The following is a 13,441-nucleotide window of genomic DNA, read 5'->3' on the forward strand; positions in this document are numbered from 1 at the left end:
AATCATTTAATAAAACATTTATGAAACACCTATGTGCCAGGTAAATGCTGGGGATAAGTACCACCAAAAAAATAGAGACTATTCCCTGCTTCAAGGAGCTTGCATTCTAGAGGGAGGAAACAAGACGTGGGAGGAGGGTGGAACCTAGGGAGAAAGAATAAATGATGGCCTGGGTCACTCCCCAAAATGGAGGTCTGGAGGTCCTGGAAGGAATTCATGGATAGGGAAGTGTGTGGCACAGGTACAGGCAGGTTGCAAAATGAGAAGGCAGCTAAGGTATAGTGGCAAAGTGTGCAGAGACAGAAGCAAAGCTGAGAGGGGAAGGATGAATGACGTGGGCCCCTCCCCAAAACAGAACTCCCCCAAAGAATTCACCAAAGGGAGAAGGGGGCTACTGAGACAGAAAGGTGGCAAGTGAAAAGAATCCCTCTGCCTTTTTAAGATGCAAATCAAGCACCATCTTTCTGCATGAAACCTTCCTATTACCCCAAACCTAGTATCCTCTGTCTTAAACTATCTTGTGCTTTAGCTTCTTTACATACGTATTTGTTGTCTCAACCATAACAACATAATCTCTTTGCAAGGAGGGGATTGTGTTTACAATACCTATAGAGATGCAGTGCAGCTTACTGGATCTAGCTGACCTCATGCAGGTAGACCTAGGTTCAAAGTCCCACCATAGACTGGCTGCATTACTGTGGGCTAAGATAAGATTATACAAGCTGCAAAACAATTCTCTTTCTGAAACTCCCCTACAGGAGTTTCCTCACTGAAAGTTTCTTCTACCAGTGAAATTATAGATCTAGACAAGAACAACAAAATGCTTTAATTTACCTGTATCTGTAGTTTTATTTCATTCTACAGCACTGTCTTCACCTTGGTTATTTAAAAAATCCATAAGTAAAACAACAAGTAAAGAGTTAGCCAAGTGAATGAGAAAATGCTTACTCTGTGAAAAGCACTGTATTAAGTCCTGGAGATACAAATAGAAGACAGTTCCTGCTGTCAAGGATCTCTCATCGTAACAAAGATTTGAGCTGCAAATGGAAAGGCCCAGTGGTTCTTAGGGTACAATATTAAAGACATTTGAGTAATTTATCTTCTTCAACATTTTGATTAAAACCATTTCCATTGGTGGCTAAACTTTCTTTCCCTGATCTTTAGGAATGGTGGGGGCTGCAGCAGCAGTAGCAGTTGCCAGGTACCATCTCCATAAGGTTTGCTCCCCTGGATGATAGCAGTGGAGCCTGGGGTGGAAGCAAGGCACTGTTATTCCTAAGCATTTTGGGCACAAGAGTTTTGGATAGCAAAACTTATTCTTTAATGAAAGACCAGTTAACAATGCTTTGTTGATCTTACAAAGATGATACAGACTAAGTTGCGAATCAACAAGTTGTTATATGCAGTTTGGTTAGATAATGGAACTTAGCTTTTGAATTTCCATTCACTGGAAAGGACTAATGGGCAATCCTCATGGTGTAGCTACCAAAATCATAAGTCTAACTGTAAGCCATCTGCGCAGGGCGAAAGTTTATTCAAAGGGAAGAATTTACAATGAATTAATTAAGGCCACTGTGGCTAAGGTGACATCAAAACTCAGCTATAGTTTTAAAATTTCTTAGGTTATAAGCCATTTTTCCCCCCTAACTGGTGATTTTGGTTTTCCTCAGTATGGTGGAGATATCACTCGAAAGATGAAACTACTAAAACGGCAAGCAGAAGGAAAGAAAAGAATGAGAAAAGTTGGCAATATTGAAGTCCCAAAGGATGCTTTTATAAGAGTTCTAAAAAGACAGCCTGATAAATGAATGTTTGTAAAGTATAATTATGTTTGATTTATTTGAATTATATGTATGATACATGTGTGTATTATGATTTTAAAATCCACTTTTAATAAAATTAATCTGTTAAAGTTTAATCGGTTTATTTCTAAGCTCATAACAAATGAAATCTAGTTCATTCCTCATTTTTAGGTGTGTCATTATGTGTCTGAGTAATAACTGAAAGACAGGCCTTGAATCTTATTTTAATGTGGGGGTTAGGGTTAGGGTTCTTCTTCAGGAGAAGAGGGGTTTAGAGCCCAGACGGAAAAAAGAGGCCATTTAGTCCAACCTTCTTTGACAGATTTTTAAGCCTGTCTAGGGCTTAAACAAAATATTTGGTTTTCTCTTCCTGTTGGTGTCTCTCCCCTGTGTATAAACATATATTCCCTTATATTTAAAAATTCTAGTTATTTGTAAACCATAATGTTTAAGTTTAGCTGTTTTATAGATTGTTAAAATACAGTTTTCACTTTTTTCCCCAAGGAGAATATGAGCATAAAACTAACTAGACTAAAACAAAGCATCTCAAAATACTCCGCATTGTGTTCGTGTTAAAGACCTGAAAAATAAATGCAAAATTCACCAGGACTATCAAGAATTTTATGATTTAATACTTGGAATGTATCCAGAGCATATTTATTTCTTTTCAATCATCTCGAAGTAAAATTTGTAAAGGGTTATACATTACAAGGTTAAAGTTAAAAAATAATCCTAATATCTGAGTTCACATAGTAATAAATGATGCAAGTTACTATTGTAATGCAAAACAGATTATAGGTAATTCATTTTATGCATGCCTATCGATCCTTTTAGCCATATTGATTTATTATGAACTAATCATTGATGCAGTTTAATAATTTAAAAAAAATGTTTCTTGGATGTCCTAATTGCCAAAGTTTGTACTTAACTAAATGCATGAACCTGAGTAAGTAAATGAAAAAGCACACTTAAAGTGCTATGGCAAAAGCCGCATAAAAACATGCACATAAAAAGATACTTTTTTAAAGGAAGTAAACGGTATAGGCACTGTCTTTTCATATCAAATTAGTTTTTTATCAGCATGATGTAACAGGACTTGAAATACCCAAATGCTACTGTAGTAAGATGCTTTTAAGGCAACAACGTGCAAAAGCTTGTTTGAAATACATAAAAAATGTAAACACAGCTTTCCCTAAAGTAAGGATTGTGTAACTGTTACAGTTCATACTTTTAACAACTGTCAGGTCAGCAGGGTATTGAAAAAAATTAAAATAAATTTATATAGTCAAAGAATGAAGGATAAATGATTTACAAAATTCTTATTTTCTTACATTATATTCTAAATTAGGCAGACTTTTCAATTTCTGATTTGCAGTTTTTAATGAACAGCTTTGAAAACTTCAAAACTTTAAATATTGGGGAAATAGATTTAAGTTCTCATCACATGGAATGTTTAACAATCTATAGATACTGGACATTTAAATTACAATCCTCCAAATTCTTGTGTTTTGTTTAGCACATTGCATAGCAGGAAATTTAGTTCACTACCTATAAAAATGTTGTTCTGTTCATTCAAGGAGAATTTCACCTCAATCCTTCAGTTTTCTTCTTTCATACTGTACAGTGGGTCCACAAGTTTATTGTGCACATGCATTAAACCTTAAAGGAGAAAAAAAAAAGCATAGTTCTAGTTGTATGTGAGTTATCAAATGAGATAATGTTTGCAAAAGTGCTTACTCTACAGTGATTTCAATTTTAATAAAAAGAGGAACAGCAATACATCACAATAGCCAATTAATACAAATAATACTTACAATAAAACACGGAAGTGTTATAGAAATTTTAGCAAGATTAGTTTCTGCTCTAAATAAACAGCCCAATCCAGATATTTTTTTTTCCCTGCACAGCATTTCAGGAAGCCTATTTATTCAGTATTCAAACCTAGCACTGTAGTAACAAATTACATAAAAGAAATGCAGAAAATGGGTCTTCCCTATCCTTAACATTCAGTTCATTTAACAAAATTTATTAGACACTGCAGAGCACTAAGCTAAATGGTTGGGAAAATAAAGTTCAGGTAAGAAAGCCCTTGTAGGGGTAGCTAGGTGGCACACAGGAGATAGAGCACTGGCCCTGGAGTCAAGAGGACCCGAGTTCAAATTGGCCTCAGACACAACACTCACTGTGTGACTCTGGGCAAGTTAGAACCCCAACTGCCTCACCAAAAAACAAAAACAAAAAAAGCCCTTGTTCTCACAATAGAGGAAAAACACCAAACAACACTGCACTGGAGTTGTTAAATCAGGTGTTCTATGAAGTCTGGAGAAAGTCAACAACTAGGGCTGAGGGAAGAAAGCAATGAAGAATGGGAGAGAAGATAATCTGGGGACGGAACAATGCACAGCCGCAATAACTAGTTGGAGAAAAGTGTATGGAGGTAATAACATGATAAAATTGGAAAAATTGGGTGGTAGAGCTAGGTTAAGACAAAAAACTGCACTTTGTTAATCATTAGAAAGGTTTCTAAGCAAAGGAATGGATGCTATTGCATGTACAATGTATACATAAATAGAAGAAAGTGAAATGCTTAAACTACTTAAGTGAACTGTTTGAAATATTTTCAAATATATGAGAAGTACCTACTTCTAATTCCAGCCATGACTAGATTTCTTCTTTACCTTACTTTCTCTTTTTAGAGGCTGACCTCAATGGCTAGATAGGTTTCCCTTCACCCACACCTGGGAAATCTTTCTCTTCTTCCCAGGCTGAACTCTGAAGCTCTCATTTCCATCTTCCATGAAAATTTCCCTGACTCCCCCTGCTCAAAATGTTTAATGAACTGAAATGAATTTTCTCCTTTTGTGGAAATCTGGATCAAGTTGGAAGATACATGCAGCAATATAGGTGTGCTCCCTGTATACAATGGATGAAGGACTCTACAAACCAATCACAAACAATTACCTCTTTGTAAATACTTGGTTTTGAAAACATGTCTGCTATATACCTGCATTTAAGTACAAGACATTTAACTATTCCCTGTAAACTACCAAACACATTTTAAGTACGTAAAATTTTCATGAGAATTAAAACCTGAATTCATCTAGCATACTCTTAACTCATTTGTCGAATAAGTCTAAAGTCTTAAAAATGTGTTAATAAAAATTTTAGCAACCTGTTAGTCCAGCAATTAAGACATTCTATTTCTAACAAGCATTTATCAAGCACCTACTATGCTCCAGGCACTGTTAGATATTGGAAACAGAAAATGATCTTACATTCTAATAGAGAAATATGTATCTAAGTATATACAACATGCATATAAAGAGAATAAATATAAAGAAATACAAAGTAATTAAATATAAGATGGCTTAAGAAGGAAGGCACAGTTAGGAGAAATCAGAAAAGGTTTCATGTAGAAAGTGGTGCTTAAGCTGTCTCCACAAAGATGAAAGAGATCTAAAAGACAGACGTTAGGAGAGATTTAATTCAGGGGTCTGGGGGAGACAGGGCACAGAAGGGAGGGGGGTATTGACAATACCAAAAAAAAAAAAAAAAGGTTGGAGGGCGAGGGTAGGGAGATGGAGTGACTCGTGCAAGGAAAACAGAGAGAGCCAGTCTGGATTGCAGATTTTTGGAGGGGAAATAATGAAATAATGTCCAAGAAAGCACAGAAGATAGGATGGAGCTAGGGTGTGAAGGCTGCTAAACCAAGTTGAGTTGACATTTTATCCTAGAGACAATACAGAGTCACTAGCATTAACAGGGTCAGATAAGCTTAAGGAAACACTACAACAGCGGTATGGAGGATTGTCTGAAGTTGAGAGAGACTTGAGGCAGAACGAGACCAATTAGGAGGCCCCTGCAATAAATAATCTAGGTGAGAGATACTGAAGGCCTGAATTTAGGTTGTGACTGTGTGGAAGTGTTGGATTCAAGAAATGCTGTAGAGATAGAAATGGCAAGATCTGACAGCTGATTAAATATATAAGATGAAGGAGAATTTGAAAAAAAAACTTTTATATATTTGAAAAATAATACCAACTACACAGCTCATTCAAGTTTTATGTACACAATAAATACAAAGAACATAAAAGCTACTATTTCATCTGAGCTTCATGACCACCCTAGAAACAGAAATAGAAAATAGAAATAGAAAGCACTAGAGACATTGTCCCATTTTTGGAAATCAGGCTTATTAAGTTAACTGTCTGTGGTCATACAGTAACCGAGAACAAGACAAGAGTTAAATCTAGATCTTCTTAGCTCTATCAATGATAACACACTGCCTTCTCAACTATTTGGTTTCTGCATAGTACGTTTTGGGCAAAGTGAAACCTACATTTGAGCCAGTACAACTGCGCAGATACCGAGGAAAAGGGAGAGTGGTAATTAACATAAAAACCTCTGATGTTGGGTGGTCATTCTATTCAATTTTAAAGTATTTGTAAGATGGATGAGGTCTCTCACGATGCTGTTTGAAACATTAAATAGAAGAAACTTTTTCTTTCTCTACATTTTGCTGATTTTATTGATGAAACAATTGAAAGCAGGATTTATCTAAAAAAGGAAAAATGTGGATCTGTGGGACAGGGCATCTCTGTGATCAGCTCCAAGACTGTTGTTTATTTTATTTAAAACATGGTTTATATTAGTATTCTCCTTTTAAAAAAAAAAGGCAAAATGTGCCCCTGTTGTGATCAAGCCATCAGTGGAGGAATTTAAATAAGCTTTCCTAGTAATCCTCTCTAATCAAGTTCCATTTTGAATTGGAAAGGAACCGCAAACTATTCATCCATAGGCTGAATTTAAGAAGCCAAGCCAGATCATAGAATCAGAGATTTAGAGCTGGAAAGAACCTCAGTGGTAGTAAAACTATACATAGGTCACAATATACTCAGACACTTCACAAGATGCTAGTGTGTATTTTTTCATGAGTTGCTATGACCAAAAACGGAATCCGTTATTTCTTATGACCAAGCTTCTGGAGATAAGCCTCTCTGAACTTAGCTAGTCTGTCACTAGGCCCATACTCTCAAAGCCCTGTTTGACAGGCAAGGCCTCCTGGACAGAAATAAGAAATAGAATAGTTCAGGAAACAAATCCAAGCACAAAGGACTGCTATAGTAGTGATAGGGGATTATAATTATCTAAACATATGCTGGAATTCTCTCTGCCAAAAGCAGAGTGGCTAATAACCCACAGACCTATTTTCATAATTTCATGCTACATGAGGTAGAAGAAGCAATGAGGTAAAATTCCATTTTTATTCTAGTTCTCGTCAATAAGAAGGCAGAGTTACTAGGTGCAGAAATCATGGTAACCTTGGGAACTAGTGACAACTCCATCTGAGAATTTGTGTTAGGGGAAGAGGAAAGCTTATCACAGTCTGCCATGTGCCCGAAGTGGGAGAGAGCAGATTTCCAAAAGTTCTGCAAGAAGAGAGCTGGGAAAAGACGCCACGGACTAAAATTCTATAGATGAAATAAGTCCAGGAACATTGAGGAGCTCTCAAGAATTAAATTCAAAAGGACACAAAAAGGAACAATTCTGAGGCGAAGGAAGAGTAGTTGTTTAAGGAAACTACTGTCTACTCAAATCTTCAAATCTTTATCATAATGGCTATTGTATACAGTGACCCTCCAGTTATTCTTCCCTTTGCAGCTAGCTCACCACTTTCTCTTCTTCCCAACTTCTGCCTTTAAGCTAGGGGACATCAACATTTACAATATTACAGTTAGTTGGTCCTGCCTTAAACAAACATACAAACAAACAAAAAAACTAAGGGTGAGATCCTCATGCCATAAGGCATGTACAGGTAACAACTAAAACAAGCAATTCAACTTATTTACAGCTATTGTGATGAAGTAATTTTTTAAAATGGGGTTAAAGGAGTTTATAATAAATATTTAAAATTAGGGAAAGGAGCAACTAAATAGTTAAAAACCCTGCAGGAACACCATAATATTAAATTCCTTGCTATCTGACTTTTTGGGAACTAGACAGGAAGAGAAAATCTGAACTAGTTGCTTTTTCTTTAAAATATGGATTAAGGAAACCATAAAGTGGCAAAAAATAATTTTCAGAAATAACTTCTTTAGCCTGGTTTTAATTACTGGGGCAAAAAATAAAAACAAAACACTCGACATCCACCTGATGACAATTTCCAAACTTAGGTAAGTCATATGAACAGATAAAAAGGGCAATGTTGAGCCTATACTTTCTAGCTCATCAGGATCTGTCGAAACTTGACATCCAGGATCACTTTTATGCCACAATGAAGAATCAAAGAAAGATTCTGGTGAAAGATGTAGAAGATACTATCTATAGACGTAAATGCACAATCACAAAAACCCTCATGAAGAAAACTTTATTCCATTTTTCTCCCCTTTGTTCTATTTAGTAACTAACATACATAACAACAATAACTAACAAACTTTTTATTCTATTTCTTTTTTTCCCTTTGTTCTATTTCAAGGAAGAGATCTATAACATTTCTATAGGTATAATGGCAATATAGGATAATGGAAAGTATGCTTGGAGTTTGGAAATCTGGATCCTATAGTGCTCTGAGAAAATCACTAACCTCTTTGGGCCTGAATCTTCCAGTTATAAAATGACGGATGAGAGGTCAAACTAGATGTCCCATAATCATTTCTAAATCAAAAGGTCCAAAACAGAACTTACTGCTTCCCCCCTGCAGCCCACCCCTCATCCAAACCTTTTTTTCAAGGGTACCACCATCTATCCAGGCTCCCAAATTCAAAATCTTGAAGTTCTGGAAGACTTTCCCTCTTCCCAAACATCCATTCAGTTACCAAATCTTGTCATTTCTAGTCCCACATCTTTCACATTCAATGCCTTTATTCACAGTCATGACCTTAGATCAGGTGTTCATCAGTAAGCAACAGCTCCCCTAGTTGGTCTCCACACCATTCTATATATAGCTACCAAAGAGATTTTCTTAAAGTTCAGGTCTGATTGTGGTACTCCTGCTCAAAACACCAGTGGCTCCTTACTGCCTCTAGAATAAAATATAAACTGCTCTAATTGGCACTTGAAGTGCTTTACAATCTTGCCTTTACTTGTCTTTTTGGTGTTAATCTTCTTTTTTCATTCTACATTCCAGTCACTATTCTTTTTAGAAGTCCTCACATGGCACTTCACCTCCTGTCTCAATGACATTTTTTCACTGTTGTTTCTCCCCTCCTCACTTCTGACCTTGAAATCCTTTTCATTCTTCTTAAGCACCCTCTTCTGCATAAAGGCTTTCCTGATTCTCTGGCTCCTAGTGCCTTGTATTGATTTTCTATTTACTTACACTTATTGCACATACTTAAATATATCTTGTCTCTACTGTCAGAAGAGAACTCTTGTAGTAGCTGCTTCATTTTGGAGCAGAACAGAACAGAACCTGTCACATAATAGGTGCTTAATCAATGTTTATTGATTCTTTCAAACATTCTGGCCATAAAGTTCTATGATATAAATTTAAAACACAATACAAATAACAAACCTGTACTTCCTTCCAAATAATTTGTGTTCAGGATGTCTTGCTGGTTAATTAATCAGCTAATACCTATTAACAAATTAGTAAATTGTTCCTGTATTGATATTTTTAAATTTCTTAAACATTTGTATTTTTCAGTGACAAGTACAGTGGCTAATACTAAGAAGGCTTCAATAACTACCTGATGAATGATAGGTAACTAAGATACATTAAGCTTATCATTAAAATATTTCATAATTATAAATAAAAATGATACTAACTTTATATTGAATAAACAAGTACTGAGGATTTTGGCATAATAGTAAGGGCATGTTATCATCATAGTTAATATCTATGTAAAATGAAAAAAATTCACCTTAATTAAGGACTATCATACAATGTCCATTTGATTTTCCAATTGGGTAGTGCACCTCTAAGTTTTTGCTTTTCAAAAAAAAAATGAATTCAATTATGTTAGTCCCTTACATTAAACTGAATTATGTTAACTCCTTATATCAACTACAAAGAATTAAAAGCAATTTGATGCCAATGCAAAGTGACTACCACAATTAACTTTGCCTTCTTTCTCCTACCTTCAGACTGACACAATTTCAATTCTACTGAGATGTTTTGGGAAGCTTGGCTACACTACGACATGCAAGTCTGTGCCCCTCATACTTTTGAGTCTTGACCCAAATCCCTGAGAATGAATTTAAATTTGGTTAAATGTGGACAATTTTGCTCCATAAATTTCATTCTGATATTTTCTCTTATGATATCTCTCTCAAGTATATGGTTGTGAGTACTTAAAAAAAGAAAATGTCATTTTAAAACTAAAAGAAACCAGTAATATAACTGAAATAAGGACCCATTAGACAAAGGAATCTGTTTTCAATTTTACCTCTGCCTCCAAAGTATAAGGAAGTACTAACATGGTGATCTTGTAGATTATAAGACAGTGAAGGAAACCTGCACAAATGACATTATTCTGTTGTTGCTGCTAAATCTTTTCACTTGTGTCCAACTCTCTGTGAACCCACTTGGGGTTTTCTTGGAAGAAATACTAGAATGGTGTGCCATTTCCTTCTCCAGTTCATTTTACAGAAAAGGAACTGTGACATACGGGGTTAAATGAATTGCCCACAGTCATACAGCTGTTAAGTGTCTGAAGCCAAACCTGAACACAGATCCTCCTACCTGCAGGGCTAGCACTCTATCCACTGCATCACCTAACCGTCCTATCAACATTAAGCAGGATAATTAAAGCACTACTTTGCCTATTCATTCAACCTCAAACTTCAGTGCTTCATTTTCAAGGCATAATTAATCTGGCTTCACTCTACTGATAAATTCTGTATCAGAGGGCATCAAGAAATGATTATTCACAACTTCTTTTTTCTGGTTGTTATTTTTTTTAATCTATGCAAAACCTATATATCCCTCAAACTCCTCATCAAGTCCCATCTCAATGAAACCCTGGTCCAGCTACCTCAGCCCATCTTAAGCATTACCAGAGAAGACATGGTTTCTCTGAGAATCGGTTCCTTATTTTTTGTATCAAACAATTTAGGGGTTCCTAATACCACATAGTTCAAAGTTCTTTACTAATGTTTCAAGTGCTTTTACTTCACAAAGTATCTTAACATATTTATATACTGTCCTTTCATTCTTTCATGTATGTTAATCTTCTCTTTCCAACTAATCTATATCCTTGAGGGTAGGAATAATGTCATATTTCTTGAAAATCTTTCACAGTGTAGATCACAGTATTGGGCCTCAAGTAGCTGCTCAACAAATATTAGCTGGTAAAAAAACAAAAACAAAAAACCCCAAATATTAGCTGGTTTATTAACATTAACCTGATTATAAAAATTTGGATTATCTGAAGCAATTAAGTTAAGGGATTATTATTTGGCTCACAAAAGAAACCTCCCCTGAGGAAAAGCTTTCTTTACAAATATAAAGCTCCAATTCAAAATATGATTTAATTCACAAAAATTTAGTTTGAATGTTTTTTCAGGAAAATATATATTGTTCAGAAAAAGGTTATAAGGAAAATACTTTAAAACTATGCACAATCTGACTAGATTCTTAACTTTATTCTCCCAAGGAGACTGGAGTTTTAACTGAAGTTCTCCCATATAGAGAGAGGTAGGAGAGGTGAAGGGAAATGAGCTATCACTTCCTGGAAAAGATCCAGGAAGGACTACTCATGGGAATTGGAGGGAACACCCCATTTTTACTATGACCGATTTTCAAAGGAGGAGGAGAAAATAGAGAAAGTTAAGTATGAGCAAGACAGTACCGGGTTAACTAGGGGAAATTTTTCTTAAAACACAGTAATCTTAAACTTAAGTTAGTTGATGATAAACCAAGGATTTGCTAAAATCCCAAAGAAATTCACTGTTTTTCTATTCTTTTGTAAGCAATAATGTACATAATTGAGCATCTGGCATTAGAAGAAAAAAGGTTACAATTTTTTTCCCCCAAAAAATGAGAACTATTAATACCATAGCATTCATGCTATTTCACTGTCAATGCCACTGAAAGGGAAATGATTAAATATAAATATTGTAAAAACAAATCATTTTAAATAAATAAGACAATGTTGAAGGAAAAAGGAATCAAAATTTTAAAAAATAGGGTTTGGAACCATTTTCTTCCCTGAGTTTTGGAAACTCTATTATAGCATTGGGCTAAGGAGGAGAGTTGAGGCAGGTAAAAATATCTAAAAGGATTCTAAATCCATACAACCCAAGAACACCCAACACATATTGCTTCAAGATAACCAACAAGAAACAGGGAACTAAATTCTTCATATCAGTTTGGTGTGTGTATATAATAAAAGGTTATTTTTAAATCAATAATTGATGATTTTGATACATGCTATGGTTATGAGGTTTTTACTATAATACAAAATAATTAAAATCTCATTTAGATTCCTTCTTAAAGGAAGAAGGAAAAAAGAATGCTGTAGATGGCTTCCTAGTCAAGAAAGAAGATTAGAGATTACTAACCCAGGTTGAAAATGGTAAATAGCCTTATAAACATTTAGAAAAATCACTGAATACAACAAACAATGGAATAGCTTCAAAATACATCACAACTCTGCCTATCTGGATTGATTAAAATCAGACACAATTCAGATATACAAAAACCCAGATAAAAATAGGTGTAGTGCTCTGTTAATTAAAATGTTGATCAACTGAGAGACAGGCAGCGTGGTAAGTGAATAAAGTATTGTACTCTAAGTCAGGAAGAAAAGAGTTTGAATCTTGCCTTGGACAGCAAGGAATCTTGCCTTGCTGTATGGCCCTGGGCAAATCACTTAACCACCCCAAGGCCTTAGTTTCCTAATCTGTAAATGGGGGGGTTGGAATTATTGTACTATTCAAGAAAAGATATTCCATAAACGAGGGCTGACCAACTGGATACAGGAAAGAAAGATGCTACTAGTAAACTGACACACTAAATCCAAGATGATAAATGAGGAGGCAGTATGGTATTAAAATGATAAAAGAAACACTATTAGGAATCTGAAGACATTACTTCTAATCTCTGTTTTATTACATATTAACTTTGACAAATCACTTTTCTCTGGGTCTCATTTGTAAAATGACAGTTCATACTAAAAAATCTCTAAGGTGAGTTCTAGCATTCTTTACTACTGCATAATTGCATTGTGAAAGAAATGAAGTATCCTCCACCTAACAGTTATTTTTATTTAACTCTCTAAAAAATCTTCCTTCCCTCCAAAGGCAGCTAGGTGGCACAGTGGATAAAGTGCTGAGCCTGGAGTCATGAAGACCTCAGAATTCAAATGAAGTCTGATACTTACTAGTTATGTGATGCTGGGTGAGTCACTTAAACCTCTGTATGCCTCATTTTCCTCAACTGTAAAACAGGGATAACAGTACCTAGCTCATTGAGTTGTTGTGACGCTCAAATGAGGTAATAATTGTAAAGTACTTAGTACGGTGCCTGGCACACAGTAGATGCTTAAAAAAATGCTTGTTGTTTTCCTTTTTTCCCCCTATAGGACGTAAGATCCTTGAATCCAGGAACTGTTTTGCTTTTGTCTTTGTATACCCAGGGTCCGGCACAATGCTTGGCACTTAGTAGGTGCTAATAAATGCCTGCTAAAGTTGAAAAT

At 35.4% G+C, this 13,441-nt stretch overlaps 2 protein-coding genes across 3 annotated transcripts in view; one reads left to right on the forward strand and one right to left on the reverse strand.

Moving 5' to 3' along the window:
• Positions 1-1,918, forward strand: part of GUF1 (GUF1 homolog, GTPase) — a 31,178-nt gene extending 29,260 nt beyond the window's left edge. For both annotated transcript variants that reach the window (XM_027836069.1, XM_027836070.1), the window contains one exon: positions 1,671-1,918. In XM_027836069.1, coding sequence (XP_027691870.1) covers positions 1,671-1,808 — 138 coding nt within the window. In that variant the 3' untranslated portion in view covers positions 1,809-1,918. The remainder of the gene's footprint in view (positions 1-1,670) is intronic.
• A 525-nt stretch (positions 1,919-2,443) lies between these two features.
• GNPDA2 (glucosamine-6-phosphate deaminase 2) overlaps positions 2,444-13,441 on the reverse strand; it is a 33,562-nt gene continuing 22,564 nt past the window's right edge. The window contains exon 7 of the mRNA XM_027836071.1: positions 2,444-3,461. Coding sequence (XP_027691872.1) covers positions 3,400-3,461 — 62 coding nt within the window. The 3' untranslated portion in view covers positions 2,444-3,399. The remainder of the gene's footprint in view (positions 3,462-13,441) is intronic.

This window comes from Vombatus ursinus, unplaced genomic scaffold (assembly GCF_900497805.2).
Source record: "Vombatus ursinus unplaced genomic scaffold, bare-nosed wombat genome assembly UNPS02014818.1, whole genome shotgun sequence".
Classification (NCBI taxonomy): domain Eukaryota; kingdom Metazoa; phylum Chordata; class Mammalia; order Diprotodontia; family Vombatidae; genus Vombatus; species Vombatus ursinus.